Source organism: Artemia sp. Qi Xiang Cuo, chromosome 14 (assembly GCF_049724085.1).
Source record: "Artemia sp. Qi Xiang Cuo chromosome 14, ASM4972408v1, whole genome shotgun sequence".
NCBI lineage: Eukaryota > Metazoa > Arthropoda > Branchiopoda > Anostraca > Artemiidae > Artemia > Artemia sp. Qi Xiang Cuo.
The window spans coordinates 20,377,688-20,394,928 of NC_142807.1; the positions used below are offsets into that span (position 1 = coordinate 20,377,688).

The 17,241-nt window shown below is 38.3% G+C and overlaps 1 protein-coding gene across 1 annotated transcript in view; it reads left to right on the forward strand.

Annotated features, from left to right (window-relative positions):
* The first annotated feature begins 5,167 nt into the window (after positions 1-5,167).
* Positions 5,168-17,241, forward strand: part of LOC148944246 (uncharacterized protein KIAA2013 homolog) — a 57,404-nt gene continuing 45,330 nt past the window's right edge. Inside the window, exons 1-2 of the mRNA XM_089099776.1 lie at positions 5,168-5,302; positions 12,703-12,836. Of these exons, the coding sequence (XP_088955902.1) occupies positions 12,763-12,836 (74 nt within the window). The 5' untranslated portion in view covers positions 5,168-5,302; positions 12,703-12,762. The remainder of the gene's footprint in view (positions 5,303-12,702; positions 12,837-17,241) is intronic.

Genomic DNA, 17,241 nt, shown 5'->3' on the forward strand with positions numbered 1-17,241 from the left:
GGGATGTTCTAACCTTGGAGGCATTGTTACGTTCTTTGGACTATTTAAACACAATTGTCATCGCACAGTTTCAATCATATACATTTGGTGAAAAGAAGGTGGTTGGAGGGGGGGGGGGCTAATTGACATCCCTCACCATTGACCCTTAAAAGGAAACTAGAACTTCCAACTTCAACCAAATGAGCCACCTCTAAAGTTTATACAACCATCATTTCTATAAGAACCTGAAATACCTCAGGGGCATAACTTAAAACCCTCGCCCTTAGGCTCTGGTGGTTTATATCAACCTCAAAAGCCTTGGTATATGATCTATGGAGTATTTTGAATAAAAGGCCTGTCTCAGAATATCTATGGGATGCATCTTGGGAAAACACGACGTGCTTGTGTGTATGTGGGAGGGCGGTAGCTGCGCTCTGATCACTTTGACTCTTAAAAAGGTTACTAGAAGATTACCAGTTCAATGAGTCCACTGCAAAGGATATATGACAAGCCTTTCTGTCAGAACCTTATAGACCCCAAGGTATAACTTGCAACGCTTGCCCTGAGAGCTGTAGGGGTGGGGGGGGGGTCCTCATAGACATAATCTCCAGACTCTTCGACTACGATGAACAAAGTTGTTATCTCCAAATTTTTACTGGAGGTGTTAAGGGAACTAATGAGCGTGGAGGAAGGGGGGCTACTTGCTCTCAAATCATTTTGACTCTTAATAAGGGCACTATAACTTCTAATTTCAAATCAAATGAGCCCCATCTGAAGTTTATACGCCCGCCGATTCCATAAAAAACTCTATATGTCCTCATGGTGTAACTTACAACCCTATCCTCAGGGTTATGGGGTGTTGTGTCAATTCTAGAGGCATTGTTATATGTTCTTTGGACTATTTTGAAAAAAAATCACTATCTCGTAATTTCAATCAGATGCGTTTAGTGAAAAGAGAGCTTCTTGGAGGGTGCGGGGGGCTAACTACCCTCCATCATTTTCGACGCTTAAAAAGTAACTAGAAGTTCCAATTTTCAACCAAATAAGCCTCTTCTAAAGTTAAAGAAGCATCCCTTCCATAAAAAGCTTAAAGTATGTACAAACCCCAAAAACCTTGTTATATGATCTTGAACTATTTTGAATAAAGTAGCTGTCTCAAAATTTTTTATTCGATGTAATTCGAGAAAAAAGACGTGTTGAGGGGAGGGGATAGCTGCCCTCATATCACTTTGACTCTTAAAAAGGGTACTAAAAATTTATATTACCGATCCAATGGGTCCCCTCCGAAGTATATACGACCACCCCTATTCTATAAGAACCTTATGTGCCCCCGGAGCATAATATACAGCCTTTGTCCTGAGAGATGTGGGATGGGATTGTCTTCCTCAAAGATATAATTTCCACGCCTTTCGAATACAATCAACAAATTTAATATCTCCGCATTCTAATCAGAGGTCTTTGTGGAAATGATGAGCGTGGGTGGGAGTTGGTTGCTGTCAAATCACTTTTGACTCTTAAAAGGGTAAAATAACTTCAAATTTCAAATCGAGTGAGCCCCATCTTAAGTTTATACGACCACCCATATCAGGAAGACCTTATATGCCCCCAGGGTTTGACTTAAAACCTTATCCCCAGGACACTGGGGGGTTGTGTTAACCCTAGAGGCATTGTTATATGTTCTTTGGACTATTTTGAGCAGAATCGCTATATCGCAATTTTAATCAGATTCGTTTGGTGGATTAGTTGGGGGGGGGGGAGGGGGCTTGCTGCCCTCCATCACTTTTGACTCTTAAAAGAGAACTTGAACTTCCCATGTCAACCAAATGAGCCTCTAAAGTTTATACAACCATCCCTTCCATAAAAATCTAAAATGCCCCCGAGGCGTAAATTACAACTTTTGTCCCCAGGCTCTGGGAGTTTGTTTCAATCCCAAAGCCTTATTATATGATATCCAGGCTATTTTGAATAAAATGGCTATCTCAAAATTTTTATTAGATGTATTTTGGGACAATACTACGCCTGGGTGGGGGGGAGGGGGTAGCTGCCCTTCAATCACTTGACTCTTAAAAAGGGCGCTAGAGCTTCTAATCACCAATCCAATGAGCCCCCTCCGAAGTTTATATGACCACGCTTTCTATAAAAACCTAATATACCCCCAGGGCATAATTTGCAACCCTTGTCCTGAGGACTGGGGGGGGGGGAATTTGTCATCCTGAAAGGCATAATTTCCGGAACTTTCAACTTCGTTGAATGAAAATGGCTATCTCAAAATTGTGATTGGAAATATTTTAGGAAATGATGGGCGTGGGTCGGGGCATTTGCCCTCCGATCACTTTTGACTGATAACAAAGGCACTAGTCCTTTGAATTTTCAACCGAATGAATCCTTTTTGTAGTTTTTACGACAACTCTTTCTATAAAACCTTATATGCCCCAAAGGGATAAGTTACAGCCCTTGTCCTGAGCGCTGTGGGGGTTTTCATATTCAAAGACATAATTTCCAGACTTTTCAACTACGTTGAACAAAATTCCTATATCAAAATTTTGATCAGACGTGTTTTGACAAATGAAAGGCGTGGAGGGGGCATTCGCCCTCTTGTCACTTTCAACTTTCAAAAGAGGCCCTAGCCCTTTCATCTTTTCAATCAAATGAGCCTTTTTTCAAGTTTCTACGAAACGCTTTCTATAAAAACCTTATTTACCCCCAGGGCATAACTTACAACCTTCGCCCTGAGCGCTGTGGGTGGGGGGGGGGTTGTCATCCTGAAAGACATATTTTCTGGACTTTTCAACTACGTTGAACAAAATGGCTATCTCAAAATTTCGATTGGATGTATTTGTGGAAAGGGTGGGCGAGGAAGGGGGGTTAGTTGCCCTCCAATCACTTTCGACTACTAAGAAGGGCACTAGCCATTTTAATTTCCAACGAATGAGCCCTTTTGAAGTTCCTGCGACAATGCTTTCTATAAGAACCTTACACGTCCCCAGGGCATAATTTAAAACCCTTGTCCTGAGGGCTGAAGAGGGGGGATTTGTCATCCTCAAAGACATAATTTCCGGACCTTTCAACTAATTTGAACAAAATGGCTATCTCAAAATTTTGATTGGATGTGTTTGGGGAAATGATGGGCGTGGTAGGGGTGTTAGTTGCCCTCCAATCACTTTTGACTATTAAAAATGGCGCAAGTCCTTCCAATTGCCAATCGAATAATCCCCTTTTGAAGTTTCTACAACAACTCCTTCGATACGAAGTACCTTGGACTAAAAGAAAAAAAAAATAGATAAATAAATAATACATTGTGCCGACATTGTTCTTTACATAGGCAGCGCTATTGCGCTGGCTATGATTACTGAACTATGGACGATTTGCTTTGCTTAAAGTTACCGAGATATTCTTGAACATAAGTGTGTGCCAATTGTGTATCCATAAAAACATCCCTTAAGGATGCGATAAGCCTTGATCATACAGCGAAAAAGTTTATACACTATTACGGAAATGGGTAGAAGGTAATAAATTAACTATTGACTTAAGTAATTACGAAGCTACTAAAAAGAATGCTAAAAAAACGCTTCTTTCTATCCAAATATTTTCTATGTTTTTAATCGCATGAGCCATTCAATCTGCTAACAATACTGGCTTTAGCAGAATGCCTTCCTATAGATCTTAGAGCCAATCAATTTAGTTGTTGTTTGGACAACAGGCCATTTTCGAAGAGCATGGGCAAAAGCAGCAATCGTACCGCTCCAATCTACCACGGATCAAATTTTTGTTGTGGGAAAAGTATCGTGAGTTCAGTAAGGAAATCCTTTAAATATTTATCAACTTCAAGCAGGCTTTTGATCTTTTATGGCGAAATGGGCTATGATACGTTCTGGCACACTAATTTGTGCCCGAAAACTTAGTCAACATTATCCAAAACAAATACGTTAACTACCACCGCCACTTTCAGATCCCAGAAGGGCAGACAGAAGAGTTTGTATCCACTTTGGGTGTGATTCAGGGTTGCATCCTTTCTCCCCAAAAATTCAAGATATTCTTGGACGCCATCCTATCTCTACTAGAAAGTAAAATAAGCCTAAACATTAGCGGAGTCTCCATAAAAACCGTTGCTTATCCTGACGACCTTATTTGCTTGCTAAAACTGTACCTAGATTACAGGTCAAAGCTTCTATACTAGAATCCGTAGTAAATAGCTTCGGCATGACCATTAATCCGAAGAAGACGAAAGTTGTGCGTATAACGAAAGACCCCAGGGCATCTCCCGTTCATATCATAGTAAGCGGTGAAGCTGTTGAATCGGTCACCCAATTCGTATGCCTAGGGAGGCTGCTAGAAATCGGACAATAGTTGCAGACCAGCAAAAACACAAAACATACCAGCAATAACACAACAACAAAACTACAGAGTCCTTAACCAAGAACTCTGGGAATAGTTGAAGTGAAAAACAACAATGCTTTGGAGAGTGCGCCTACAACAACTTCAAAATCTGGGCAACGTTCACCAGATGGAGAAGTCGCGACTGCCAAAAGTTATTTTCGAAGGTAGAGTACACGGCAGCTGCCGCCCTGAATGATCAAGGAAGAGAGGGCCAGACAACTTTGGAAACGACATCCTGCAACTTTTAAATCGAACATATGATTCAATATTCTTTAGAGATCCGTCAACATGTAAAAAAGAAGGCCCCAACGTGACCCACGAGGACGGCTGGGACATAAGTAAGTAAGTAAGTAAAGTGATATAAATTAAATTTCGAAAACTTACTTTAAACTGAAATAAACTTACTCAAAAACTTAATTTATAGTAAAAATATTCTGCGTAAATTTAGTCAGAATAATTTCACTCATTATTTTATTCTGCACCCACATGCAATTAAAAACTATACCGTGCTATTGCTGCTGAGAAATACTATTAAAAAATTGTCAGCCTAATAGTTCACTGAATAATTTATCATTGAAATTAACAGTAGGCTATAATGACAAGCAGAAAATTATTAATTTTTTCTAAAGCGTAATAAAATAAGACAAATCTTATACAAAAAAGAATGCTTATACTTCTTGTGACTTCGTCAAAGAGAAAAGCTTCACGAAAAATTATTTGCCGTTGAGCCTTTACTATAATGTGTAATAACTGATTTTGGACTTTATCTTTAGTTCTTTCTTCACAAAAAAAGCTAGTAGATGATTGATAAGTGGGATTAGCTAATACTGCTTCCTACCCGAATTTATTCATGCTGCTTGTAAAAACTAAAACCATCGTTTTTACCTATTGGAATAGAAAATATTTAACAAAATATCCTGAGCTGCTACTTTTTTCTGGGCCATTGGTAGGTGTTACTTTCACTGGACTTAAAATTCGTTTATTTTGTATGTAGAATAATGGATAATACATACAAAATTATATTGTATGTAAGAATATGCTAATTACCAAAATATGTAGGCTAGCTAATGTTTATAAAATTCTAGACAAACTACGTTTTGTTGTCTTTGCTGAAAGTGGTTTGGTAAGGCTAGGGAAATAAAAATTTCAGTAATGAATCCAGGACTAAAAACACTTTGGTAAGGTATTACTGGTAAAATTCTACTTTAGCCACTTTTGGCTACATTGAAAAGGGGTTAGGTTGGACATCCATCATATGGCTAATATGGAATAAAGTTCATTTCTGATGCAAATGGATGTTATATTTAGTTTGAGGATGCAATTCTAGGTATATATTTGCACATCAGAGGGGTGGGGCTATATATTCTATGAATATATAGGTCCTAAGAAATTCATGAATTTCTTAGTAAAACTGGAAAAACAAGGAAAGAAGTGAAGATAAAGGCTCTCCCCCTGCAAAATGTGTTAACTAGGATTATGCTGCATATTATGGAGTAAAAATTGTTTTCTTAATAGGCCTATATTTCCTTATGTCCAGCTAGACTCTTAGGCTTAAAATACTGGTTGGCTGGTTGGCTAATTTAAAGATTTGTATATATATACACTGTCAAATTAGCCATCTGGTGGTATCCCCTGTTATAATTATAAATCACTGCTTACCTTACACAATTTCAGCTTTTAACCTTGTAAAGAGCAAGGGTCAAGGAAGGGCAGGGGCAAATCTCCAGCATGCTTATTGGGGGGGGGGGCGAGAGGGGTCTGAATCTAGATAGTCAAAGGCCAAGGGATGTATAGTGATTTTTTGGTACTTGCACATTATACCCACTCTTTTATATATGTCAACTGAGATGCGACAGTTACCAGGACATTCCTGCAGTTATGCAGGAGAGATACCTGATCATAAAAGAGTTGTTAGAGTCAAGTTGTGTGAAATGGGTGATCTAAAATGATCACAAAAGTTGTGTGGTTTTGGGCACATAATTGTAACATGTAATTTTGTTAATAAACCATTATAATCAGGTATCTGTTTTTTTTTATCCCCCACCCACCCCTAATGTGCAAATATATATCCCAAATAGGTTTTTAATCTATTCTATATTCATCCTATTTTATTTCATTAGAATTAACCAAACTAGCAGTATATAAAAGAGTGGGTATAATGCACAAGTACAATTTTTTCTCCATGTTGTTAGTGAGGCAACTGCCCCCTCTTGCCTCTCCCAAACAACACCTCTGAGGAAGTGGTAGCTCCCTCATATGCTGAATAATTTCTGTTTGTTTTAAGTTTTAATGTTGCTCCTTACTTACAGCTAAAAAACTGTTGTTTTTTATCTGATTACTTGGATACAGACAAAGTGAACATATTATGGACACCTTTTTATCATGCCCTTTCCAAATATGATAATGGTTTCAGTTATAAATCCAAGTTAAAGCCCTTAACCCTGGAATACTGTTGCTTCCTAAAAGTTGCATTAATACTCTCGCTTTGTAAATTTTACAACTTTGACTTTGAATGCTTGCAATAAATTGATTAGCTGAGGTACCAAATAGTATTTTTAACAGTGCATTGACTACATATGAAACAATACAAAAATGGAAGAATTAGTCAAAATTTATATCTTGCTGCCACAAGGGATGCACATCTTTGTTTGATGTTCTGCACAGATGGCCCCACCACGCTTGTTACAGAAGGTGTCATCCTACGGAGTTTTGAGGGACAGAGTGAGCAAATATTGTGTTTTTGGTCCTGAGATGTTGGGCTTCCTGAAGGACTAGCAATTCCTGTGACATCTTTGATGTGTTCATGGAGTGAGCAGCTCAAATTTCTACCTAAAAGCCTTTGCTGTATGTGAGGCTGCACTAGCTCTCAGTAAAGTTTCTTCATATAACATTTCCTTGTAGGAGGCTTCTCTCCAATCTTTCTGTGGTTGAAGCTGTATACCACATAAGAGTTGATGGAAGTGATGTTTAGGAGCCCATAAAATACACATAAGGGCCACCTTTTAGTTTTCCTCAAACAGGACATACACATTTGGTTGAAGGTATCAACCCCACCTTTAGTTGAGTTGTAGTACTCAATGACTTCTGGTTTTTGACTTGGGTAGGCCAAAGAAGGTCTCTCGTGCATTGTAGACAGTAGAACGACCATTTTGTTTTGGGACGTATGAAACCATGGTAAGCTCCTGGTCAAAGCAAAACATTGAACTCCGTTCAGTATGCTGTTTTGTCTGGAGAAGTTCAGGAGGAATTTCATGTTTGTTCTTTCAAAGCATTCCAACAATGGTCAGGTTGTATGGAGGTTTCAAGAGCTCTTCAGCGATTGGAATGGAATTGAACCAATTGTCCATAGTTATGTTTCTATTGGGACCCCAAATTGGTCTGCTAAGCTCTGGAACAAAGTAATTGCCTAGAGGCAAACCACCTGTTCGAGTTCCTTTACCCAGGTATGGGATAGCATTTGTCATGTATTTGGTGCCCACATCACACATCATTACAATTTTAATTCCATATTTGTTTGGCTTGCTCAGTATATACATTCTAAAGGGGCACATTCCCCTAAAACCAAGCAATTGCTTGTTGATTGTAGTGTTGGCCCCTGGCTTAAAACTACCTTGACAGTTCTTGATGACGTCTTCCCACACCTTTCTTATGGCAGCAAAAGGGTCATTCTGTTTCCTGGAATTCCTTGTTTCTTTATTGTCAAATTGGAGGCAATCAATGAGAAAACAGAATCTGTCCTTCAACATTGTAGCCTTGTAGACAGAGCTGCTCATATTGGCATCAAACATTTTGTCAACAGAGAGATGTCCGTCTTTTAGTGCTGCCGTAAGAATGAACAATCCAAATAAAGCTTTCAGCTCTATCCTATTTGTAGGCTCCTCTGAGGCTCTAGCTGTACCGTAGTTGGCTGCCTGTCTTTCAATCTCTTCATTCGTATGCAACACAATCTCGTCAGACAAAAAGACTTGAAAAGCTGAGAGAGGCGTATCTGCCGCTTTGGCGGCATCACCTACAGGGCCAGCCACACCTCTGATGAGATTTCGACCCAAGGGTCTCCCTCTGTTGGTTTTCTGTGGGGGTAAAGCTGACCACCTATGTCCATCTTTTCCTCTGAGCGATTGTTTTGATGGAACAACAATGAGTCAGTTGCCAGGAAGTTCCAAACTTAGTAAGTGCTTTTCACCACTCTCTTGATCTTTGTCTGAAGATTTAGACTGTGTTCAAATATTTGCTCTTGCTTGCCTTCGCACAGATGCCGATGTACTTTGACAACCAGTATCTTCATCAGCATTTGTGTTGGACAGATGGCTATCGTTTTCTTCTTCAGGTACATAATCTTCATTGGAGTCTTTGCTGTTTTCCAAATCCTCCAGATCTTCTCCAATTAGATTTTCTTCAGAGTCACTAAGAGTTGAGATGTTATCCTCTTTGTTGCTTGCATAGAGTAATTCTTGGATCTGTTTTTCTGTAAGCCTTCTAGAAGCCATCTAAAAGAAAAGAAAACATCTAAAGAAAAAAAAAAAAACGAAAAGAAAAACAGACAAAAAGGTGTAGTGTCTGTAACGTTCCCGCTCCTGAGGACACATGCACATTCCTACTTTTTGTGTCAGTTTTCTTGTGACTTTTGTCACAAGAAAACTGACACAAATCCAAGAAAAAACTGAATATACTAATTCTGATTTTCGCAAAAAAAGTTACACTATTACTGTTGCTTTGTAAAATTTACTACTCACCCTCGTTATCTCGGAAACGAGCAGGGATCCGTTCAAGTCTGAACTTGCCCAATAACTGGCGTCTCAAAAAAGGAATTTACTGGAAGTCACATCTTGTTATGTGATACAGTCTACACAGGAATCTCAAAAAACGGTTTGGCGGTCGTAAAATTTACAAAGCAACAGTATTCCAGGGTTAAAAAAAACCCTAAAGTGACACCTAATTTTGGTGTAAAAGTAGTACTACTGTTACTTTGGTCATTGTAATAATTGTTGCTCAGATATTGACCACAACCCAATCTCAGGAATGGCTAGGGATATTAAATTGGAACTTTCAGGTCATGTTAAACTAAATCAAAAGATACTATGCACATCCATGTTATCAAAGGGCTTATATGTAATATCTTGGAAATGACTAACTGTATTAATTTGAAACTTCCTCTGAATATGTAGGATGATATTGAACTGAATCAAACGACACTATCTGCATCCCAGTTTTTGAAAGGACAGATTTGTAACATTTAAGGAGCAGCTAAGGGAATAAGTTTAAACTGTAAGGGTGTGCTGAGGAGGATGTTGAACTAAATCAAATGTGCATCTATGTTGTCAAAAAGACACATCTGCAATATCTCAGCAGTGGCAATTAATATTAAGTTTGAACTTTCAGGGAATGTTAAGAGGGATGTTGAATTAAATTGAAAGATACTATGTGCATCCATGTTTTCAAAAGGGCCTATCTGCAATATCTCAATAACAACTAAAGGTATCAAGTTGAAACTTTCAGGTAATGTTGAGGAATGGCTGAAAGTATTAACTTGAAACACTCAAGGATTGTTTAGGGGGGAGGACATTTAAATAAATGTAGTGACACTATGTGCATGAGATTGTCAAAAGAGCTTATTTGCAGTATGTTATAGCTAGCTAAGAGTATCAAGTTGAAAGTTTTTGGGAAGGTTCAGGGGGCTGTTGAAATAAATTAAAGACACTATCTGCATAGCCTACAGGTTGTTTAAAGGGTGTATGTGCAATATCTCAGGAATGACCAAGGGTATTGACTTGAAACTTTCACAGCATATTAGGTTTAACTAATTAAAAAGGCACAATCTGAACTCAGGCTCTCAATACAGTATATCTAGAAGATCTGAAATATGGCTAAGGATATTAAGTTGGAGCTTTCAAGGACTGTTGAGGAGGATGTAGAAGTAAATTAAAAGACTGTATATTTATCCAGGTTGTCAGAAGACATATCTGTGCTTCCTCAGGAACAGCTAAGGGTATTAAGTAAGTTGAGACTTTCAGGAAATGTGTAGTGAGTTATTTCAGGAAATGTGTAGTGAACCAATAGACCATATTTGCATCCAGAGTTCAAGAGGAAATATCTGCTGTAGTTCAGTAATGGCTAAGGGCTTCAAGTTCAATCTTTTGGGGAAAGCTGAGGGAAATGCTGAACTAAATCAAAAGACACTATGTGCATTTGGGATGTGAAAAAAAGTCATATTTACAATAAACCAGAAATAGCTAAGGGTATTTAGTTGAACCTTTAAAGAATGCTGAGGGATATTGAACTAAACCTAAAGATATTATGTGCATCAAGGTTGTCAAAAGAATGCATTTTCAAAAGCTAAGGGACAGCTAAGAGTATTACATTGAAACTTCCTTGGGTTGTTAAAGAGAATGTCAAACTAAATCAAAAGACTACATGCATCCAGGTTGTCAAAAGGGCATATCTGCATTATCTCACCTATGGTTAAGCATATAAATAACAGCTTAAACAACTCAGCCAAAACTTCAAGACTATTGGATGTAGAGCTCAGATATATTTTAAATTTAGATATGGAGAACCAAGAAAAGTTGATCAAGGATCTTTAATGTTTGGAGAAAAATATGGTTGTATTGATTCTTAGTGCAAAATTATCCTCTTTTTTCAACATGATCCCCAAAATAAGTAGTAATATTGTGAAACAATCATTCAAAACTGCTGGACAAAGCTACAGTAGTGTCTCTATAAAATTTAAAATGGTAAAAAGGGAATAGTGCTAGTTGATCAATAGATAAAAGGCCTTGATTTCTCAGGATTTCACCATATTACAAATCTTCATTATCAAGTATTTTCTAAACTACAAGGTTAAAATCCATCATGTAGTAGGCTACAAAAATTTCAAATAGAAGTTTGTAATTTTGCAAAAATGTGTTCAAACTATCTCATTTGGAATGTTGCCAATTCTTTTGGCAGAGTTAATTAAAACTTATGCTTATGAAGTAAATAATAATTATAGTAAATAATTTATAAATACGTCCTAATGGTTCCCATCTCTCCAGTTTTCTTTTAAATTCTATCCAAGTAGCAGGCTGCTATTATCTTAAATCTATAAATTATCCCAACAATTACCCTATATTATGTTGATCAAACTGTTTAGGTTTTACTTCTTTGATCCCAATACTTTCTTCTATGTTTTTTTTTTTTTACCCTCAGAAATAAATGCAAAAATATTGTGTAAGATTGTATAATGGTCCTTCTGAAGTTTGCAGCAAATTTCCCTGCTGTTGTTTTGGTGACTTGCTTCAGGTCACCCACCAGTAGCCAGTACTTGAAGCAGCTTGGATGTTCAATTTCACTTTTGTTTTGTGCTTTGAATATGTATTGCACTTCAAAAGGCAGTGCTCAACAGTTTCAATGGTTGTACTGTACAGTTGGCGCAGTAGAACAAGGGGGTGGGGGTAATAGTGTTAAGTATCTTGTAAATACAGGAACCCATTTATGAGTGGATAACCCATTTAGGAGTGGATAGGAAATAGTTTTTTGTGGGGAATTACTGAAGAGAACTTCAGACACCTGCTAACAAGAATAAAAACTGGGATATTATTCCTTCTGCAAATAGAATATTTCTTTGATAATTTGTCTTAATTTCTTTCTACTGGCAAGATAAATTTGGCTAATCTCCTTTTTTCTCTGACCATCGGTAATCAGAGACAGGGAATGTGGGTGATGGACAAAACTACCTATCTGAATTTTTTTTTTTTTTTTTTTTAGAGCAGTAAGATCTTGTTATTTTGGTGAATAAAAAATAGACTTATCAGAAGTGCACATAGGAACTTTTTCTGTTACATAATGTTAATTTGTAGCTGAATTGAATGAAAGGACAGCATGGATATTCTCATATCTATACAAAGGAGAAATTGTAAGGCATGTTCCCCAAAGATTGACCCAGAGGACCCTGCTGTAAATATTTGAGATAGTTTGGCAAACAAAACATGGAAAAATAAGGACTAATCCCCTTCTATTTTATAGAGTCATCTGAATATGGCTCCAATCAGATATGTGCCAAGGCACATATGTGGATGGGAAGGGCTTTGGTTTCACTAATTAGTATATATTGAGTATCCTGCTGTTAGATTTTTCTCGAGATTTTAATGATTTGTCTCATATTTTACTATATGATTTTTGTAATTTGCCTTTGCTGTTTTCACAAATTTCCCCATGCAAATCTAACCCAGCATAGGTGCCATTTTGTGCATGCAACTCTGATTCTTTAATAAAAATAATATGTTTTTGTTTAAGCACAAACATTGATATTTGCATGCATTTTAAAAGTTCCCAACATATTGCATTATTTTTATATGGTTTTTCTTTCAGGTCGGTGGCCTCACTCACTTGAAAATGAATAGCTAATTTTCAATTTATACTTGAAGGACCATGGGTCTTGATATGGTTTTAGATACCCTTCAAAGGTCTTGGACCCGGCTAAATTTTGATCCAAAACGTTTTTCGTAAGATATTACTGTTGAATTTTCTTTTTCCCAATATAGGGCTTGTTTTATTTTCTTTACATGACATTTTACAGTTGGTTTTGTCATTAGAAATCACCATCTGTTGATGATTGAAAACATACTTGATATGTTTGTATTATTTGCATATTTATGTTTGTGTTGTAATTATGTTTTTATGTGTTTTTATGTTTGTATTTTAGTTTGCATATATATGTTTGTATTGTATGCAAATATGTATGTATTGATTAGTTGATATATTGTATTACAGTCTGGTAAGTAACATGGAAATCTGATCATAAAACAACACAATAGGCTACATATAATCAAACATACAGAAATTAATGTGCACAGGGGGAACAGGGGAGTTTATTAGAAATTGTGGATATTCGGCTGGGTTCTTTCTTTATGTCCTTTATATAGAAACATAAAAGAAGCCTGACCTACAGGAAGGTCAAAATCCTCAAGGATGTGTGTTGAAAGGCTAAAAAATTTAAAAGAAGGAAAAAACATGCCAACATAAGGGGAGAGATAAAGCAAAGCTAGCATGGGTTCTCCAAAGCAGGTATGCAATTCAGGGCTTAAGGAGGAAATTGCCCATTTTGACCCCCCCCTCGAAAACAAATCTGACTCATAGAAAAGTGACAAAAACTCATTAACCAGTCAGTCAAGGTCAAGCATTCATGCAGTTAACACCTCTTATTTTCTGAGAGGATTATCTGTTGAAAAAAACGGTTTTTGGTTATAGTGACTGTCAGGCTGTGTGATTGAACTATTTGTACTATTTTATTTAGATTGGATTATTTCATTTGGATAATTAGAAGGCGTTTATTGGAAAGTGGGGGGACTTAAAAAAGCCCCCCTTGCGGATAAGTCTTTGTTTTGCGACTTTACATTGAGATTTGATTACGCTTCGACCTACGATGGCTGAAAGTGAAAAAAATATTTTGAATCCATTACTGAATTATGTTATGAAAGCACTTACAGATGGAATAAAATTGGACTGTATCGTAAAAGCGTGTGTTGCATTGTATGCAAATGAAGATGTTATAAAGGCAAAGCGAATCCTTCATACTGAGTTGAATATTACGAATCGTATTGTGACCTACTCTAAAGATGAAGACAATATCATTGAAATGTGCAAACTTCTAGTAGCAGCTGTGAAAAATAATGTCAGCATGCCAAAATTTGTCATCTTTAACCCCTGCTTGGTTCCGGTCATCAGAGATGTGGTTAATGCAACAGTTACTGCCAAAGTAAATGAACTCTCTTGGAGGCTTGATAGTTTTTTAGCTACCCAGTCCGCTCCAGCCGTCAGTATTTACACAAGCAGTCGTAGTGCACCTGAAACGTCCAAGCCCAAAGATCCTTGCTATTCTGTTGTCTTGAAAAATCCCCCCAAGGAACTCAATGGCTTATATGACTGGAAAGCTTCCATAGACAGTTTCTGTGGAAATGCAAATGACATTAGCGAACTTTGCAAATCTGCAAACGAATGGAAGCTTGTGGTCAGGTCGAAAGCTGCAGCAGTGAAAATCGTTGAGAAAGCGAAATCTTCCAAGCCCGATCTCAAAATTGCTGTTCGAGAACCCCTGCACATAGCTGTGCTTCGAAATGTTCCTGAGGATATAAACTGTGAAGGACTAAAAAACCTGATTCCGAATAGTACGAAGAATGCGGAAAATCTCGTTCTTTCAAAGTGTATTTTGACACTATCAGTGAGCTCCAACAATTTCTGAGTGTTTCAGTGATTATCGGCTACGAGCGTCTACCTGCTGATCCGCTTAAGTTCTTGTCAAGACAATGCTATAACTGTCACAAAATCGGTCTCCTCGCTTCCCAGTGTACGGCTGAACCTTTATGCTCTAGATGTGCCTCAAATGAACATCGTTCTACGCGAGATGAACCATGCAGACATCCAACATTCTGCATTGAATGCAAAATCGGCATTCACACGTGTTACAGTGTAAAATGTCCCTCAAACAGTAATCCACAAAAGAAATGACATCTGAAGCTTCTGCAGTTAAATGTTTATCGTGGAACATTAATGGCTCGTTCGCGAATAAAATTCCGATCTTAGATGTTGTATTTGAGAAAAATGAAGTTGTCTGCTTACAAGAACATTTCGTCACTAGCCGCAGTAAAAGTATTCTTAGTTTTAATAGTTCAGTATCGGTTTATTCAGTTTCAGCGAAGCATCAAAGTGGAAAAGGGCGACCCTCCGGTGGCATTGCCATTTTCGTTCGTTCGACTCTAATAACTAGTGTATTTGAAGTCAGTGATGATTTTCTAGCGATTAGTGTTGAGGGTTGTGTTTTTATTAATGTATATTTGCCTACAGATTACCATGATGAGCGTTCGGAGCGTGCTTTTACTTATTCTAGGTATAAACTCGGCCACTGTATTGACTGTAATAGATCCTTGAGCCTTCAATGCATATTAACTTGTGACTTCAATTGCGATTTGAATGAGCCGTTCTTATCTAGACGTTTAAGTTTTACGGTGTTGCTTAGTATTTTCGGAGACCAGTCTGATCTCAAGTGCAAAGATTTAAACTTTACACAAGTACACGCCTCAATGTCTACATCAGATCTCGATCACGTCGTTGCGTCTGCAAATCTCAGGAATTTGCCTGTCAAGGTTGTTCTTGATTTTCAGGTATCTGATCACTTACCAATACAGTTCTCAGCTGAGATTCCTTGCCACAGCTCAGATATACAAGCGCAAACAACTTTGAAAACACCTCCTAGATCTCGCCGTTATTAGCGTAAAATTAACCCGGTTTTATTTCAAGAAGAAGCCACCAGAGTTCTTAGTTAGATTCGTGTCTCTTTCCATCTTCTCTCTAGATTAACTGCACTTTCAAAGGAGAAAACACAACTATCAGTCGTTATTTATTGCGCAGAAATTGGCCACGCTCTTCGCTGTGCTGAAAAAGTTGCTGTCCCTCTAAGCAGACCCCGTCATCCTACCCTTCCTGGTTGGTCTGAAAATCCAGATTTGGTGTATACCCATTCTAAGTCTAAATTTTGGCTTCAACTTTGGATTTCTTGTGGACGACCCCGTTCGGGGTTAGTCAATTCAATCCGCCTGCTCACAAACAGAAAATTCGCGAAGGAGCTAAAAGCTCACAGAAAAAAGATGATTGATATCGAATCTACTAGGGCCAAAATTAATCCTCTCCTTTGCCCTTTTCTGTCCTCTAAAAGTGATGAGTCTTTGTCCGCATCTGCTAGCCCTGATTCTGAATGTACATTTACTATGGGTCAGAGTTTTTGCCTCCTGACCCAGCCCTCAACGAAAGATACGAAGCTTAGTTGGACGACCTCTTAGATAGTTGTCCTTAGGGTGATTATGTTGTAACAGAGGGAGCTGTGTGCAAGGCCACATCTCGCCTAAAACCCAAACAATCTTTCGTGATTGATGAGATCAGCGCACTCCATCTAAAAAGTGGTGGGCCCACTCTCATTAGTCGCGTCACTCTCCTGATGCAGATTATCCTCATTCAGGGTATTGTCCCAACCACTTTCTCAATTGGAGATCTTACGCCAGTTCCTAAAAAAGGGAAAATTACCATGCAATGCTCCTCTTTCCGTCCAATCACGATTGCTACTTCTCTTTGCAAGTTATTTGAACTTTTATTTGTAGATGAGCTTGAGAAACTGTGTTGCAGTCCACCAAGACAATTCGGTTTCCAACTTGGTATTGGTTGTGCTGAAGCGCTCCATGTCGTTGCATATGCACTCCTGGATGCACACAAATCAGGAGAAAGCCTAGCGATCGGTGGCTTAGACCTGCAGAGAGCGTTTGATTCATTTATTCATGCGCTTATGTTGCTAAACTCAGCTAAAAGAGGAGTGAACTCAAATATCATTCGGGCTTTCCGTGATCTTTACTCTCGCCTTCGCGTGCGACTCAAGCTCCCTCCCGATAAAGGCCTTCGCCAGACCCACGGTCTGCTTTGATACCAGTCCGTAAAGGTGCCCGTCAGGGGGCTGTTTTATCCCCCAATTTCTTCAACAACTACATTATTGAGCCTCAAAACAGCCGTCCATCATGCATTCTCAGTTTCATTGACATCTCCCTAGTATGCTATGCTGATGACAAGCTGAATTTCAGCCGGACGCTTAACCGCCTTTCAGAAATATTCTCATGTCTGCAGTCCAATTACGTGAAAATCGGTCTGAGATTTAGCTCTCAAAAGTCGAAAGTGCTGCTTTACAGTTCGAAGAATGACACTCCCACTAATGTCACACCAGATGATTGCTCAGTAAAACCAGTTGATAAAATAGTATATCTGGGGCTGCCAATAGGTATCTCATTACAGCAGACCCGCTCCCTCCTGATCTCACATCTTGAACGGCGAATTTCCAGCTTCTATATTTTGATCGTTAAATCCACTCTGAGA